This window comes from Poecile atricapillus, chromosome Z (genome assembly GCF_030490865.1).
Source record: "Poecile atricapillus isolate bPoeAtr1 chromosome Z, bPoeAtr1.hap1, whole genome shotgun sequence".
NCBI lineage: Eukaryota > Metazoa > Chordata > Aves > Passeriformes > Paridae > Poecile > Poecile atricapillus.
Genome location: NC_081289.1, coordinates 141,581,375 through 141,598,512, shown reverse-complemented (window position 1 = coordinate 141,598,512; position 17,138 = coordinate 141,581,375). Strand labels below are relative to the sequence as shown.

General features: G+C 37.8%; 1 protein-coding gene across 2 annotated transcripts in view; it reads right to left on the bottom strand.

Annotated features, from left to right (window-relative positions):
- Positions 1 to 5,851: 5,851 nt before the first annotated feature.
- The window catches only part of PIK3C3 (phosphatidylinositol 3-kinase catalytic subunit type 3), a 68,135-nt gene continuing 56,848 nt past the window's right edge, over positions 5,852 to 17,138 (bottom strand). For both annotated transcript variants that reach the window (XM_058826032.1, XM_058826034.1), the window contains 2 exons: positions 10,484 to 10,609; positions 5,852 to 6,584 (listed from right to left, as the gene is read on the bottom strand). In XM_058826032.1, coding sequence (XP_058682015.1) covers positions 6,570 to 6,584; positions 10,484 to 10,609 — 141 coding nt within the window. In that variant the 3' untranslated portion in view covers positions 5,852 to 6,569. The remainder of the gene's footprint in view (positions 6,585 to 10,483; positions 10,610 to 17,138) is intronic.

The following is a 17,138-nucleotide window of genomic DNA, read 5'->3' as shown; positions in this document are numbered from 1 at the left end:
AGCTCTAAGGTATGGAACAAACAAAAGCCAATGAACCAAGTCTGAACACAAAGTGCAATCAAAACATTCTGATGTTTGGCAAGTTATAATGGCACTTCCCAGATCCATCTCAAATTAAAGCCCCAAGCTTTGGTACTTCCTGTGTGAGACAAGTTAAAAATGAGTTCTGCACCACTGAGTTTACAGAGCTGGGAGGAAAATGGAAATTCAGGAAAAAAATCTTCAAGGCCAATGGACAACATGCCATGATTGTAGCACAGATCATCTCAGTTCTCAATTCAAAAGTAGCATTTGCCAAGTTAGAAGCAGAATAGGAGCTGAGACCTGTCATCTCCTCGTTTGCAGAGTAAGATGCCACACAGCACCTTGTTAATGGCACGCAGTAGCTTGGAAGGTAATTGCAATATGGCCCAACATCATTGAAAACCTACCACCTCCAGGTTTTAGTAAATGTAGTGGATTAACTATGCAAAACATCTCTGAACTATATAACCACATTTTTTCCCCCATATTCAGGATTTCAGCAAGTACAGGTCTTACAGGTCTCCATAGCCAGATCTCTGCCATGTAGTTTTAAGACAACCTCATTCTCTGTCCCAAGGTTTGCAGCTGTGCTTTCCCTTGGAAAAGCAGAACCTGACCAGAGACTTCAGCTGAATTATTCCTCTAAAGGAGCTTCCTGCCATGCCAGCAATGTCCTCATCCCTGAGGCTGGTGAATGACTCAGACAACCATCACTGCACCAACATCTCCCCTTAACCGCCCTGGGGTCAGAAAACTCAGCATCTGAGTCTGTCACTGCAGGATCAGGGAAGTTATCTACATAAGAATGGCTCCCAGCAGGGATAGACAAAGGGAGTAAAATTCCAAAGCTGAAAATGGAAGATGCCTACTTCAGGGAATAGACACTTCTACTAGACCAACTGTGCTTTCATCAGAAATCTCTCACTTGTATGTCAGTTAATGAAAATACAGCATTAGAAAAATTAAAGTGGATAAAAATCCACTGAATAAGTACAACTGACATCACCAAATAAAGGGGAAAAAAACCCAATCCAGTATTTACTGGAAAAGAAAAAAAAGCTCTGTCCCTGCACTGAGGACAGAGGACAAGATACTACACCATCAGGTAGGCAAGATGCACAGCCATCTCTCTATACATGCACCCAGATTTGGAACTTAGGTTACTCCACCTGAAGTTCAAAGGCAAAAAGTATTGTGGGTGGTGTGTTAAAAGCAGATTCTACCTAATTACTTGCTATCTTCTCAGCTAGAAAACTGTTCATATGTTTGTGCAAGAAAAGAAACTTATTTAAAAAAAAAATATTTTTTTTTTTTAATAACATGAGTTTTTCAGTCTGAAACCAGTGAGAGATTAAATTAGAGAGGTTAAATTAGATGTGAGAGATAAAACCCTTTGGTTACAATTCTTTATATTCTGATGCCCAGTGAAAGAAGACACACCAAAAAAGGACTGTGGCAAACTATCTTCCCACTTTATAGATGAAGAAGAGACAAAACAACTTGTTTGTCATTTTGGGATGTGTTATCTGTATGATTTACCTGTTACATAATCCAGTCGACATCTAAATACAGAGCAAGACAAGGGAAGTGGAATTATCTGTCACTGTAAGGACTACAGGATGGACCAAAGTGAATTGCCTGCCATGGAAGAAAGTATTCCAGAACTACCCAGAATGCCCACACTGGTTCAGCCACACTTTCACATCACTTTTCCTACGCTGCAGGTTATGCACGTTGACTCTTGTAAACTGCTACCTTCTGATCCCTCACCACTGAAATGGACACTCTTTTATCAAGGGAAGAAATTCCAAACAGTTCTGTTAAATTTTGCACAGCGTCTAACTGCAAAGGAGTTGTATTTGGAATTTAAGTACCGCCCTGGGGTATAGCTTAGCTCCCTTTGGAAAGGACTGTCCCACAGACAGCTGAAGTGATTAATGCCTGTGTGTAGATGAGTTACGAATTCTTCTTGAAGCAGTGTCCTTGCTGTTTCAGGTTTGAACCCAGGTAGGTGAACCACTTCACTGTTACTATTCAGGAAGCAACCAGGGTTGGGCATTTTATCTTCCAAAATGAAATTCCATTCCTCCTTGCAGGGTCCAATCTAAATGATAGGAGGACAGGATATCACACTTTGAGTAGCCTCACTATTACAAAGAATCATCACATCAGCTGAAGAGGTTACAAAAAATCTATTCTAACACAATCCACCTGCAATCTGTTTTCAATGACTCCCTTAAGACTCCTTAAATGTTGGTGCTTCAGATACTTCATAATAACTACAGTATTTTACCATCCCCTGATGATACCAGGTCTTGTGACTAAAACCTCTCCTGACAACAAAAGGCAGGCCATTTACACTACCTCTTTCTCTGCTATCCCCACTCTGCAAGGGGGTGTTAAGATTCCCATTCACTGTTCCTTCTTCCCTTTTCCAAAGTCATTATTCCTGTAAAGTGTTGCTAAAGCACTTACTATTTTAGATTGCACACAAGAACAACAAAACAAGGTAACTGTCTATAGAAACAGGGATATTTCTTGCCAAAAGGATAGAGGCCTTTTGTATTAAAAGTACAGAGCACATCCACATCTTTCTCATTCCCCTACCCTGCCTTCCCCAAAAATACTGCTTGGGCCATTATTGCTTTAACCTAAAAGAAAAGCCTACAGTGGCACTTTCTGCTCCTGATGCACTCTCAGTTGAAAACAACCAACAGGCTACAGTAGGGAAGGAAAAATTATTTCTTTTGCTTCTTCCACCCTCTATCCCAAAGAACCACTACAGATTCTATAAGAAAAAAAGATCAGTATGAGACCAAGATGAATGCTGAAAGGCAAATAAAGCACCCACAAGGTAGTTTCATTGTATTTTTTATCTCTAGTTATATAAAATACAACTGCTGGTCAAAAAAAGTCCATGGCAAAATTACTGTTTTATTTCTTTTGCTCTGTAATGCTTCCTGGAGGAACTTAACAGGATGATTTTTGACAAGTTACTCTGTGACATAACTGGTTCAGCCTGCTCTCCTACCACACACTGCACCATGCTCCAATGCACGTGACGGAGCTCACTGCTTCACTCCATGCAGAGCTGTGAGTGTTTACCCCCTGCTTATGCACTCACACAAATAGAAGTGCAGGGTGAAACTCCTGTCTGACATTCCTGTGGGGAACTTCACCTGACTGGGGTTCTACCTTTGTGAAATACACCAGGATTTCACCTGTAAGAATTGTACTCCTAAAGACAGAATTTAATGTAGTTATTCAAGGGATTCAGAATTTATTAGAGACAACAGACACACAATACACTCATGGTATTATACAGTGGTATCAGTGATAGGTAACTTACTACACATATTAACTGCAGTAAATCAAAGATTTTGGTAACATATGTGAAAAACAAGATTCACTTAATAAATTATAAGAAGTTTAATATAAACAAAAAGACAATTAGGAGACAAAGGAAATAAAGCAAAGGGTTAAAACGGCCGGGTGCCCTGGTGCCTTGCCAGGTACACACCTGGTATCTCGGGAACACTCTTTTTATCCCCTCCTGCTGTGAGGATTTAATGCATATTCAAACTTTTTCAAGAAGTATTTAGCATGTCCCCTCCCTGGTTCCGCCTATTTAGAACATGCTCTGTATGTTTTTTTATTTCTTCTGTTCAGCATTATTTTTGCTGGTCATCATTATTCTTGCTGATGAGCATTATTTTGAGTTTGGTTTCCTTTCTTCTGCAAATGGTCAGTGTTGAACACAGTCTGGGCCCCTTGTCCTGCCCTGGTGACAGCTGGGCTTCACAGCACATCCTTCCGCTGCTGCCACCGGCCTGGTCCTGGCAGCTGATAACAGCTTGGCCTCTATTGTTCTTCCCTTGATAACAGCTTGGGCCCCACTGTCTTTGCCCTCTGGGGTTTCCTTGCTTTGTACTAGGAGATTCCTTTAAACTTAAAACTTGTTAGCAAGAAAAAAGTACATACATAGCCAAAAAGTATTTAACATATAATATTCATCCTAATAATTGCGAAAGACAGTATCACAATACAGATTTATAACACATACGAAAAAAAAAAGAAAACCTTTCATTTAAAACAAAGTGACTTATTTCCCCTCAGCAACACAGCTTGTTTGTTTTTTCTTCTTTTCAGCTGTCTGTTTTACTTTAAATAAATGATGCCACATGAAGTGCTAAGAGCCATTAAGATCTTACAAAACAAAGTCAGAACTTTGTATAAGACTATTAAATAAAACAACCATATTGATGTTTTTCAATATTCAACAATACTCGGTATTTAAAAGACAAGGCTTGAAGTGTAAATCTGCTTATGTCTAGTATGTTGTAGCAGCCTCAGTGCTGTCCTGTTCTTTATTCTGAAAAGGTTCCTAAGAGCTAGGAACAGAATATGCACATCAGCCTAAAAAAAGCCACTAGCTGGATGAGAGACATATCCAGTTAGTGCTCACTGTTTTATAAAATTTTTTGGAAAATACACTGAAAATATATGCAGAGTCACTCAACATGCAGAAACAGATGAACACACTGGCTGGACTATTTTCCACTGATTCAGGCAGGCTTTTCTGCTTCTGTGCCTAATATTCTCCACTTAAAAAGTGGATAGTGAACTGGCTCTTCTAAGCTTTACCTGTAATCACATTCCACTTGGGTTCACATGCTAACATTTATAACTTTAGGGTACAGTTTTAAAAGGCTGTTGCATAGTCCAGCATATGAACAGGTTAATTCCAAAACACAAGACATAGCGAACAACCATCCATTAATACGTAATGTGTTTATAAAGGTCAACAGTTAACAGTTTGTAAACATCTCTGCAAAGTGAAATGTGTTGTAGGATCAAGATGATGATGTCTTTTCGGTTTTAATAAGGAGACAACCTTGGCTTGTCTGGTCAACTGGTACACAGTGGGTCATGCCCATATCCTTCGTAATTAGACTTGAGCAGGATGAACAGGAAGTTTTCTTCAAAATAAATAGATGAAAAATCCTACAATATGTGCAGTTGAAAGGGCTGGGAGGTCAGAAACAAGAACTCAAGTCAAATAAAGTGTGGCTGCTTTATAAAGATCAGAAGTTGTCTGAGCACGTAGGATGCACATTTGAAACATACTGAAAGAAGGAAAAAGTCTTTTTTTTTCCACAGAATTCTCTCTGAACATCTGAGTCCAGGCTCTCAGAACTATACTTAGAAGATACCACAAAGCACTGTATGTAGAACAACTTCATGCAAAACAGAGAGTAGAGGAATGTGTAAGTCTGACAGAAAAGAAAAACTAAACCAAACCACAAGAAAATGATAATTACTACTTCTCCAAAGAAGAGTAAGCTAAAGATAAAAGGTATTACTGTGACTCCTCTGTGACACTGTGTGTCCCCAGACAACATGAGCACCAAGCAACTAGGATAATGCAGTTTTTAAGTTACATATACAGGGGAAAAAAGGGACAAAAGCACAGAGCAAAATTGACTCAAAAATATCAGTCAGATTCACATTCAAATCAGTCCCTCTTATCTTTGTAATTGTGAAGGACTTCGTCCTGACTTAAAATGTTATTTAAAAAAATATAGGACTATTAGAGCACCCTTTGAAGAAAGCCACACATTATGAAGAGCTAATTACATTATTGATCATACAAACCAGATTCATTATGAACTCAACATGTGGCCCAAAAGTCATTTCATGAGTGGCCTTATTCCAGCATCAGGTAAACTGAGAAGTGAAAATCCTTGCAAAAAGACAGTAGTTACAAACATAATCCTATAGTGTACTATGTCTCAGCAGGTCAGATTAAAAAGACAAAACAAACACCTCAAGACTGCAACAACAAAAGTTTTTATTAGAGTGAAGAATATATAATCACTGTACAGAAAACATTTAAAGCGTGAAATACTGAACTGCTCACTGTGCACTCCCATTGCTGAGCCTGTTAGTGATCATTTAATTGGCTGCCTACAGCTGGGGTAACTTATCGGCATTTAAAAACACTTCTGTAAGCAGGCAAGAAATGATTGTCCGTTCTAAACGATAACATTGCCCAAGGCAGGAAATAAAGGATAATATGAATTACATTTAAAACTTACTCAAGGAACAAAGTGGGTGAGGAGGGATGAGAGGGGATTGCCGTGGTTTTGTGAGGGGGTTTTTCCGCACCGAGACACTGTAGCCTCCCTGCTTTAGCTTTGTTTCTACTTCTATTTTTAAATAAGAAAATATATTAACACGTACAAGAATTCACCATTAAATCCAACCTCTTCCAGTTATCTTTGGCTTGAGAAGAAGTTGCTTACTTCAACCTTTGAGGCTTCCAAGGATGGTACAAACAATCATCTTCCTTTAAAAAATGGTTGGTTTTAAACCTTTAATGAACAGAGACTCAAAAAGCTTCTCTACCTTCTGAGTTCTCAGTTCTTCACACTAATAAATCTGCAGCTTTTGCCTTCCAAAACTGTTCGGTGAAGTCCACAATGTCTTGAGAAATGTCTCTGTTTTGAGCATTTACTTGTTTCCACCATAATCAGGCAAAAAGCTTATTTTCTCCAATACTAAAAGAAAAAGCACAACAGCACAGAGATTACTCAATCTGGTTTACCCTCAAAGAACAAATGCTATGTAGAAATTGAATTCTGTGTTTAAAAACATGGTGAAATGCCTAAGGCTAGGTAATTTCCATAACCTTTTAAGGGAAAAAGCAGCATGGAAACCAACTCTATGCCCCTTGACAAATTATTTCATCCAATACACACAGTCCTGCTGGTAGACATTCCCTATCTTATTTTGGCATCCAGCAGGAATAAAAACAGAAGCCCTGTGCTGAGGTGCCTGCGTTCTGTGATGCAGAAGTGCTGGGGTTACAGCTGGTAGATATTCTAAATTCATGCAACAAATACAACTGAGACTAAGTTTGCTCCTAAACAGTTATCAGCCAAACATTAATAAACCCCAAAACTGTACAGTTACACTTTAGGTGAGACACCCCACATCCCACAACCTTTCACTTTTCTAACCACTGCTTACCATTTCAGCCCTGAATGCAACTGACTTGATTTGTAAATTTACAATGGAAATAAAATGTAAAATTAGACACTTCAACTGTAGATTGTTTCCTTCCTCTGCAGAAGTAAATAACGCTGAAAAAATGAAAAATTACTCTCCAGGGAGAAATGGCTATCCAGTCTTCATTAGTATCAACTAAAATTAGTATGCACCTTTTCCTCCTCTTGAGAACTATTGTACAACACCATTACCTTATTCTAAATGCTGAATTTATTTACTTTTGAGACAACTTTTTTTGATAACCATTAAGGAGACAGGCAGTGCATAAAAGGTCTGTAAAATATTTGATAAAATAACAGATTAGAGACACATTAGAAACTAAAGGCTTCATAACACAGCTGTAAACTGAACACAATTTAGAATGTTAGAAAAGAACAATACTGAGCTTATTCCAAAACGTCCAGAGTACTTTATCCAAGAATTTTACTTTCTGCAGAGTGACATACAGAATACTGAAACACCATGGCTACTATTATAACCAACCTTGTTAAAAAGCTCTTAGGTGCTGCAGTGGACTGCCCAGATTCCTTGCAGGCTATTTTGGAGCCAGTAAAAGAATAAATATCTACTGATAAGCAAAAAATGTATTGAACAGCATTTTAAATGAAATATTTTGTGGCATTAGGCCAAATCTGCTGTTTTCACTTGTATCATAACACCTGTGTAGTGCTGGGGTTTTTTCCAATCAGCTTATAATACTATGAAGAACAAGGCCACTGGCAATTCAATGGAGAATTATAGATGAACAAATTGAAAGCTTCAATTGGCCATTGAGTAAGATGACCCCTTTATGGCAAATTCACAACCCATTAATTGTTCATTTGTTTAACGATTTGCAGACTCCATGATGATTACAGCAGCTAATTCTTAAGACTGCCTCAGACAAAGGAAAGATAATAATTTTGACTGATGAAGTAATAAGTATCACGAAGAAGCATCCTATTTCACCCAAAATATAAAGAGAATAGACATTAATTACACTTACTTTTCATTGGTTTTTTTTGAAGTTTGTTTTTTGGTTTTTTTTTTAAATAAATTAATAGAGAGCAGATTCTTAAGACTTGACAACTGGTGATAAATCTGTGTCTGTTCTTTTTGCATCCTCCTCACATTTGCAATCCATTATCTTTGCAGGAGAAAGCCTGCAAGCCTGCATTTTTTAGGGTATGAATAAAGGCAGTAACTGGAACTCCAAAACTAGCATCACATGGAGTCATGAGATGCCTTTAGCACTTACAAATCAAGACACTTGTTTTTCATTCTAGGCAGAAAGCCTTTTCTTTACCAAAGCAGAAAGGAAAGCTAAAAGCACATAGGTTGCACACCCTGCATCAGTGTACAAAGATTGCACAGAGCCTCAGGAAGATATCTCTGTGCTGAGATTCAGCATGGGCCAGCTGGAGAGGAAAAGACCCCAAAATAAGGTAACTGTATCAGGCCTACATTAGTGGCTGTCACATCTGCTTATTTGGTATCCAAAGTGTAATGCACCAGGGGGCTTGCATATTAACTCCCAAAAATACAAATGGAAGATGTAATCAGTGCCTGTTTGAATGTGTATCAGCTTTTTGCTTAGAACACCATTCCTGAGAGCCAGAATCAGAATGGTTTGGTTGGAAGGGACCTTAAAGATCAACTAATCCCAACCCCTCTGCCATAGTCAGGGACACCCTCCACTAGACCAGCTTGCTCAGAGCCCATCCTCCAGAAACCTGGAGTACAAGTTTCTGGAGCAACATTCTTGGGTACTTTCAAATATTCTGAACAAATCTGTCCCGTGATTTTAAAAGCAGGATTAAGAACTGAAGAAAGACCAAGCAAAAACAAGCCTGAATGGAAAAAGAAAAGGTCACCTGAATCAAACCTGTAAACTCTGACTTAATAATACACTTTCACAAATGCAATAACGATTATCTGGGAGAGTGTGGCAGTCACCTAAGGCCAATGAAGTAAAAAGACATGTCTTTAAAAAAGTGACTGTCAGTATGTGATGAAAGGAAAGGTCTACACATATACTGGAAAAAATTAAAACTTCAATCTTGAATATTTCTAATATTTTTGTTTTGTTTTTGAACCCTAAGGTAGACGCCAGGCATTTTCCCTTTGTCTTATGAAATTACCATCCTTCATCTGAAGTTCAAAGTAATCCATACTGAATGACATCAAATTTTGCATAATTTCCATGTAATTACCCTTCCTTTTTTCACATCTCGTAAAATTTCACCTTTATTAAATATATACATAGATGGAAATGACATTATTTCTTACCCTGCACTACAGTGCAATTCTTCAAAACAAAAACTAGTTTGAAGAAAAGAACAGATGCTTTTTAGCAGAATGGACAGCCCTAACCATAGTTCTCCTTGGTTCATATCAGAATTTGACTAGTCTTTTGAAGAAAGTATCAATTAAAATCCAGGGTAATGACAGGCTTTTCAGAGCAGTTTAATTTTTCCTCTTAAATCCATTTCTTGTCATGGTCTAATATTTAAGGCAAACAGTGTAATATCTTAAATCCCCAATAAACACAAACTAAATGTCAGACAGTTTTAAGGAAAAAAACCAAAATACCGGAAATTCAAAGCAGAAATGCTTTTGTGAACACAGTTTTATTTAACATGGGAATCAAGTATTTTATTGTCTTACTATGTATTATAGTAAGACAGCACAGAGTAAGACACTGGGTCAAACACTGCATTCTTCATTCAGGGTATATTGTAATAACAAAAATAACAGAGGCAATAATCTGTTGTTAACCCAGACCATGAGCAAGAAGGGTCTAAAGTCTTACTGAAGCCTTCTCTTCTCTAGTCTGAACAATCCCAGCTCTCTCTGACTGTCTCCCTAGCACAGGTGCTCCAGCCCTCTGATAACTTTTGTAGCCCTCTGTGCTGGCTCCAGCAGGTCCCTGTCCCTCCTGTGCAGGGACCCCAGCTCTGGATGCTCCAGGTGGGTCTCAGCAGAGCAGAGCAGAGGGGCAGAATCCCCTCCCTCCCCTGCTGCCCACGGGGCTCTGGATGCAGCCCAGGACACGTTTGGCTCTCTGGGCTGTGAGTGCCATGGCTGGGGCATGTCCAGCCTCTCATCCACCAGCATCTCCAAGCCCTTCTCCATAGGGCTGCTCTGGCTCTGCTCATGCCAAGCCAGGAATGGCATCAGAAGTTGCCCTGTCCCAGATGCCAGACCTTGCATGATTGCTAAAGTGCTTCAAAAATTTTATAGGACCTCTACAAGCTTGTGCTCCAGTCCTTTTAACTAAAACACAGCTTCATCTTGTAGTAAAATGAACTAATGTATCACAAAGTGAAGTTATGCCTTAAACCTACCACTCACAACGTCTCGCCTCAATCAGCTATCACAGAGACCAACAACTGAGAAAATACCTCACCTGTGCAAACTTGTGTATCTGCTCTACAACAGCTGCAAAGAGGGCATGGACACTTTCATCAATTAGACTCTGCATGTAATGAACAGCTTCTTCATCAGACAGGTCTAAACGAAACTTGTCCTGCACCTGGAATGGAAGCAGAAATGTCTAAAATTAGTTATGGTTAAATGGTTAAAATTAGAATGGTTAAAAAAATGAATTATTCTATCAATGTATACAGAAGCAGACAGAGTGATTTTGGCTGTTTAGTGAAGAATCTCTCTTACTTCTAAGCTACAGCAGATTGTTGGAAATGTACACTTGTTATTTATTATTAATAACTCTTGTTATTTAAAACACCTATTTCAAATCCTTTAATAAAAAATAGTGTTTAAATAAGCTATAAACAGTACCCTAATTCAAATGAGTAATTTCAAAGCTCAAGGTCAAAAAGCCAAGAGAAATACTTAGAAATACAAGTTTAAGCAGGGCTGAAATACTATGAGAAAAAGAGATAATATTGACTACAGAATGAAATGCCACTTGAGAAAAAACTCAGAACTTTGCATATTAAATATAGATTTGGAAGAGTCTGGATGATCCTAATAATTTTAGAAAGGATGTAACACTTCATTACTCTAAACCTACTTTCAGGTAATGTTTGTCTTTCAGAAACTGTAAGGCAGTTAAGTAAAGAATACAGAATGGGAAGAGACTGTGAGCAAATCAATTCCATCAAAACTGACCTTTGTATGGCGAGTGTAAATTTCATTAACTTTGTATCCACTGTCCATGAACAACTGGCTGGAGACACTGCTACCCTTTACGTGATTTTTTCTTTTGACAGCAGCATCATACCAGTAATACATTCTGCTTAGTTCTTGCAACTTGTGCATGAGTTAGAAGCTGAATGCAAAATAATTAAGAGTACAACAATAACTATATTTTTCCTATTTCCATCTTGGCAATGCCAAGACCATTTATGAAGGGGCAGTAGATGCCTTTCTGTAGCTTCTAACTAATTCCAAGAAAATCAGTTCAGAACTGATCCAGATGGTGAATTTCCCTAACATACTGGAGCCCATCCCTAACTCCACTGAGCCTGGTTTTATCCTTTTCCCCCTCAAAATCTCTTCTGATGAGCCTAGATCCTAGCACTGCCTAAGCAATACTATGACCATCATTTAAATTACTCGTTACCTTGCAAAGTAGTGCTGCTAACAGCATGTAAATTGCCCAGCAAATTCACATTAGTTGTAGAAGATTTATTGTTGCCATGTAGTCACATGCTTTATTCTCATAAAGATAAATCTCAAACAATTCAAGCTCTTGTGGAGACCATCCTATTTAAGTATTTCAGCCTCCTGCATAATGAACTAGGTAAAATGGTATCAAACAATCTCTTTTACCATATCTTTGTGCCGAGTCAGAATGTTTCACATCCTAGGTAAACTGTTTCAATAATTAATTGTCCTGTTTGACAACTGTGACTTATTTGCTATCTGAATTTGTCCAATTTCCATCTCATACAGTTGAGCTCATTAAAACTTTTTATATTAAAGAGCTGTCAATCAGAAGTATCTCTCATGCAGGCAAATATCAAATGATTTAAGTTGTTTCTTATCCTTCTTGTGGCTGTGACTCTAAGACAGAGTTAAGTCTTTCGTGAATGTTTTCCATGAATTCACTATTTTTTAGCCATTGACAAAAATGTGAGCCAAGTAATTTCAACAATTTTCATAAGGTTGAATTTGTGAGGTGATACTACCTTCATGTCTTACTTTGTGTGCTTTCTATGCATGAAGAATACCACATGCTCCACCACCTTCTTTAAGTCAGCAAAAATGCTCCAAGATTTCAGTTGACTGCTAACTGATTTCAGTTTATATTATATTATATTTATCCTTCAGTATAACTCTGTGTTCCTTTCAAAAGCAACATATTCCAAAATAGTGCCCTTCAGCATTGTAATAAAAAGCCTAAGTTAGCCAGCACAGTATGGAAAGATTATAGAATTACAGAATCCTTTAGGTTGGAAAAGAATTCTATAATCACAAAGTTTTTTTCATTCAAAATAACCATTATAACTCTGTTGCTGATATGTTTGAATTAAGCATAAAGTGAGCTTTTCCTCAACTTCCTCTCCAAAAGATGTTTGATCAATATGAAAGAATGGATTAAGCCAAAAATGTTCAAACTTTCAAAGAAGCATGTTACTAGTGAGAGATTCAGCAGATTATTCCAAGAAGTTCTTGTTATGAAGAACTTTCATCTTCATAACAAAAATGATGAGAAGGAAGTTTATTAATTCCCACATCAGAAGTTTTAGACAGTGAATGATACACACAGTAGAATCTAACGGAATTTAATGGACTACTCACAGGCTTGCAATTATGCAAAAGCTCAGATATATCCCCAAATTACAGCAGGGATTTCTTTCAGATCTATTTTAGTGGTCACAGAAAAAGTGATGTTAATGAGAATTCAGTAAAATCACTAACTCCAGTTTGAGAACAAAGGAAAAATATCACCATAATACTCCTTTACACAACTTTAGTAATCAAACTCTTTGGCAATCTTCTAATTTATTCATAGAAGACCTCAGAATTTTCACACTCAGTTATATTAAGATGCAGCTTCATTAAATAGAATGACTAATTAAACCCACTTCTCACAAAACACAGTGGGCACACTGATATATGTGCAAAGAAATTCACCCATGGTTAGATCTTGCAATCAATTCACAAGTAACAGATGGATGAAATGATGTCCAGTATTAGATCTTTGCAGTAAAGTTTTTCAGCCCTGCATTAAAACTGATTGCTGAAACCTAGAGGAGAAGAAAAAGGCAAAATTACAAATTACCTCTTGAGCTGCAAGAGCAGCAACAAGATTAATACACGCTGACTTATAGCTCCTGTAGAAAGCAACAGTAAGTCTCATTTGAAATCTCTTGAGTTCCAATGTGGGATGAGTTCTAAAAGCTGATAGTTTCTCACAGATGAGGTCAACAAGAAGAGATTTTTAGAGGTGAATTCAGGGGGTGAAATTCTGATGAGATATACAATTATCTCATTCTACACACTTATGAATGATGACCATCATGAAGGCATCAAAGACATGCCACCTGAAGACTTAGTTAGAGCTCCAGTTTTGATACTTAAATCAAGTGCATTGTTATAGTTCAGGATATGTAAAACAGAGAAAAAAAATAAGCTTGATGAATCTAGTTGAACTTTTGCTTTGTTTCCAGAGGAGACATTAAACACCATTCAGTGTACAAATACTCTTTTGAAACGCTAAATCTCAACAGCAGAACTTGAATGTTCCAAGGATGAAGAGGCTGAGTAAGAATAGTCTATCAAGATACTGACATTCAACTTGAAACTAAATTAAAGTTGTTCCTATCCCCCTAAACAGAGAAGAGTTTGGCATCAAAGTGTACAAGAGGATTGAAGAGTTTAAAGACACTGTTTGACTAGAAATTTTGCTATACTTCAGTAAAATTTAAAGCACTTTGTAAGGAAGTTCTGTCAGTTATCCTGATACTGCTTCTGTTTTTCAAAAGAGAAAAATTAAAAGGTGAAAAGAACATCAAAGACAGTTTAGAAGAAAATATGGGGACTGAGGGTGAGGGGACAAGCATTTAACTGTAATTGTGGCTTAACTGTTGATGATGAAAAAAGAAGGTGATAGTCACTTGCAGCAGAATCATACAGAAAATGGGTGTTGTGGCTGGGTCTGGGGGTCTGTCCAAGCCCCAGTTCTGCTGACAACAAACCCAGACAGACATCCTGGGAAGGAGCCGCTGTCCAGGGGACCCAGGCAGTTTCCAGCCAGGGGTAACCCTTAGGAGCATAAGCAGAGGCTTAAGTGATCAGCCCTTCAGATGTTATTTCTGCTCTTGAAGTGATCAGCTCTGTTCAGCCCAGCCAGCTCCATTCATGGGCTATCCCAGCTGCACATAGACAAGAGACAGGACATCATGTGCCATTCTGCAGAAAGGCTTTATTGCAGGCTTCAACGAAGGGGGGCAGTGATGACCTAACCACTGAACTGGGAAAAGCTGGAGTTTTTATAGGGAAGGGAAGAATTGGAAAGAGGACCAATAGTTAACAGGGAGATAACATGGGGTGCTGAAGCAGGAAGGGGTCCACAGCTTCGTCACCATGACTAGGTGATTTTGTCTTATCTTAGGGGGCAGATCTCCAGGGAGGAAGCCTGTCAAAGGAGGGCTTCCTCCACAGATGGGAACTTAGCAAGGTAAAGAAGGGAAAAAAATATTTTACAGGAACAAGAAGAAAGAAACACTACTTTGCACCATGATTATCCCAAAAATCTAACTCGGAGAGGAGAGCACAACATCTACCAGATAACAGGCAATGTTAACTGATGGTGAACACAGACTCTGTTCTTTTCCTTGAAATGTCTTCAAGAAGAACTGAGTATTGTTTGGAAAATGGCACTGGAGATGTCCTATGAAGCTGATTTCACAGAAAACTCACAGTAACTTTACAGAACTGTGTAAAGTAGAAAAAAGGATGACAAAAGGAGGAGATGAGATATTCAAGAAAATACTAATCATCTTATTAAGAACGGTAGTTAAAGATCTAAGAAAATGGGCAGGCTAGTGTCTTCATTCAGTTGAATGAATCTCCAAATTCAACTTCTGTCTTTGGCTATTTTATATTTTTGGAGTGATATTTTTGGAGGCTTAGGATTGAGAAATCATATGAAAACACAACTGGGAGTAGAACTACTGTAGGTAAATGCAGTTCCCTGCAGAGTTCCAAGATTTTCACTTCGCCCTTTTGTTCCCAAAGCACAAGACTGTCCTCACCCTTCCACCAAAGAGCAGATTTTTATAGACTTTTTTGTCCTCAAATCAGATCTACTCTACAATGTGGACCACAGTTACCATATTAAACCCAGGAATTTTTCACTAGCAAGCGTCTTCTCACTCGTAAAACATTACCTGAAATGGATTGGGTACTTAAAGCTCCAGGTTATGGATAAACTTTGGAAAGTCTATGGAAGCTTTTAAAATCTTCAGGGCAGCCCCCAAATCCATATTTCATGGACATTTGTAGCTCTGTTTTTCAGAATTACTGATGGTAGTACTGCATTTTAAGATGACATATAAGATCTCTTTGTTAATCCTGTTTAGTTTTCACACAAATTGCAAGTCAGACATTCTGAAGACTGGTGAGTGCTTTAGTATTTATTCTTCCACCAACATTAAGCAACACTGCTTATGTTTTATACAATTTTATCACACTAGTATGGGATTGCTCATTGAAACTTCAGCTGCTTTAAAGAGAAACTTCATTGTCCTTTCCCAGTGGATCAGAATATACACTGGATGTAAGCACTACTAAAACGAGACAAAGATAAATTAACAGAAAAAAACAAAACAAAACAAAAAAAACAAAAAAAACCCCAAAAAAACAGTAAAAAAACCAGTATTTTTTGGTGATTATTTTTCCTGTTTTGCCGTGTAATTATTACAGTAGTCAGCATTTAATACTCACGTGTTAAATTAAGTACTTGGCTTAATCCTTATCACATTTCATCTTTTTCAGTAAATATTTTTCTGCTATTCCTGTTGCTTGCAGTCCAAACAACTCACACCACAAACTATTCAGATGCTTTATTTGCATGAACAACTTAATTTGAGAGACTATTCTGACAACAGTTTTTGTTTCCAAGTGTTCAATTTGAACAAAATGTGGTTTCTAAACAAGCCCAGTTAGGCTTCCCCTATTTTTTTTTTTTTTTTTTTTTTTAACAGAAGATAGCAAAGATGGTAGCAAACATCTCTAAATTGAACTTTTGTGAGAACTGGGGTTTCAGCCACTACAGTACTCAAAGATGACACTGTTCCAGCTCACAATTTCATCATACTGGTGAAAAACTTAAAAATGAACCAGAGACTGTGATAAAAAGCAGGAGCACAAGAGTGTTCTCACACTTGGTTCATGTTTTGATGTTTACTGCAACTTCTGTATTTTTTCAGTATTTTGAAATGAATTAATATGCATGAAAAATCAACAGCCTAGAAACAAAAAAGCTGGGTGTGCAGCTGCAGTGTCATTACCCAAATGGACAGAGAAATGAATGTCTGCCAAAGCAAAATAAGCTCCATGGCAATGTGACACTTTTACAAAGCATAAACCTCCCTGGAGCAGAAAAAAAAATAGTACTGAAACAGACTCTAATCAAGAAAAAGTTATTTTATTACTCCATTTAATTTCTTACTGGCATTAATAAATGCTAGGAAGATTCCCTAGCACCACCTTTTAACAAATACTGACTATTTTTGATCAGGTGAAATGGGACATATATCCACTGCCTAAAAAGGCTTATCAAGCTCCAACTTGGAAAGTCCTTTCCATTTCACTAACTTGGGAACTCAACTCTCAATTATCCTTTGGCTGACTGGGAAGCACAAGTGGGGGGAAAGCTGTGTGAGTTTCACTACAAGCCAGATGAAAAAACTTGGAAAAATTAGGTCAGGTTTAGAAACAAGTTAGCTCAGAAGCTTTTTGTACCTCTAATCACATCTCTGCTTCAGCTTTTATACCTGTAGAATAAAAATAATTTTACTTTGACATATATTATGTTAAAAGAAAAAAAAAGACAACAACCATGCCTGCTCTCTCTTTTTGTTAGCTTC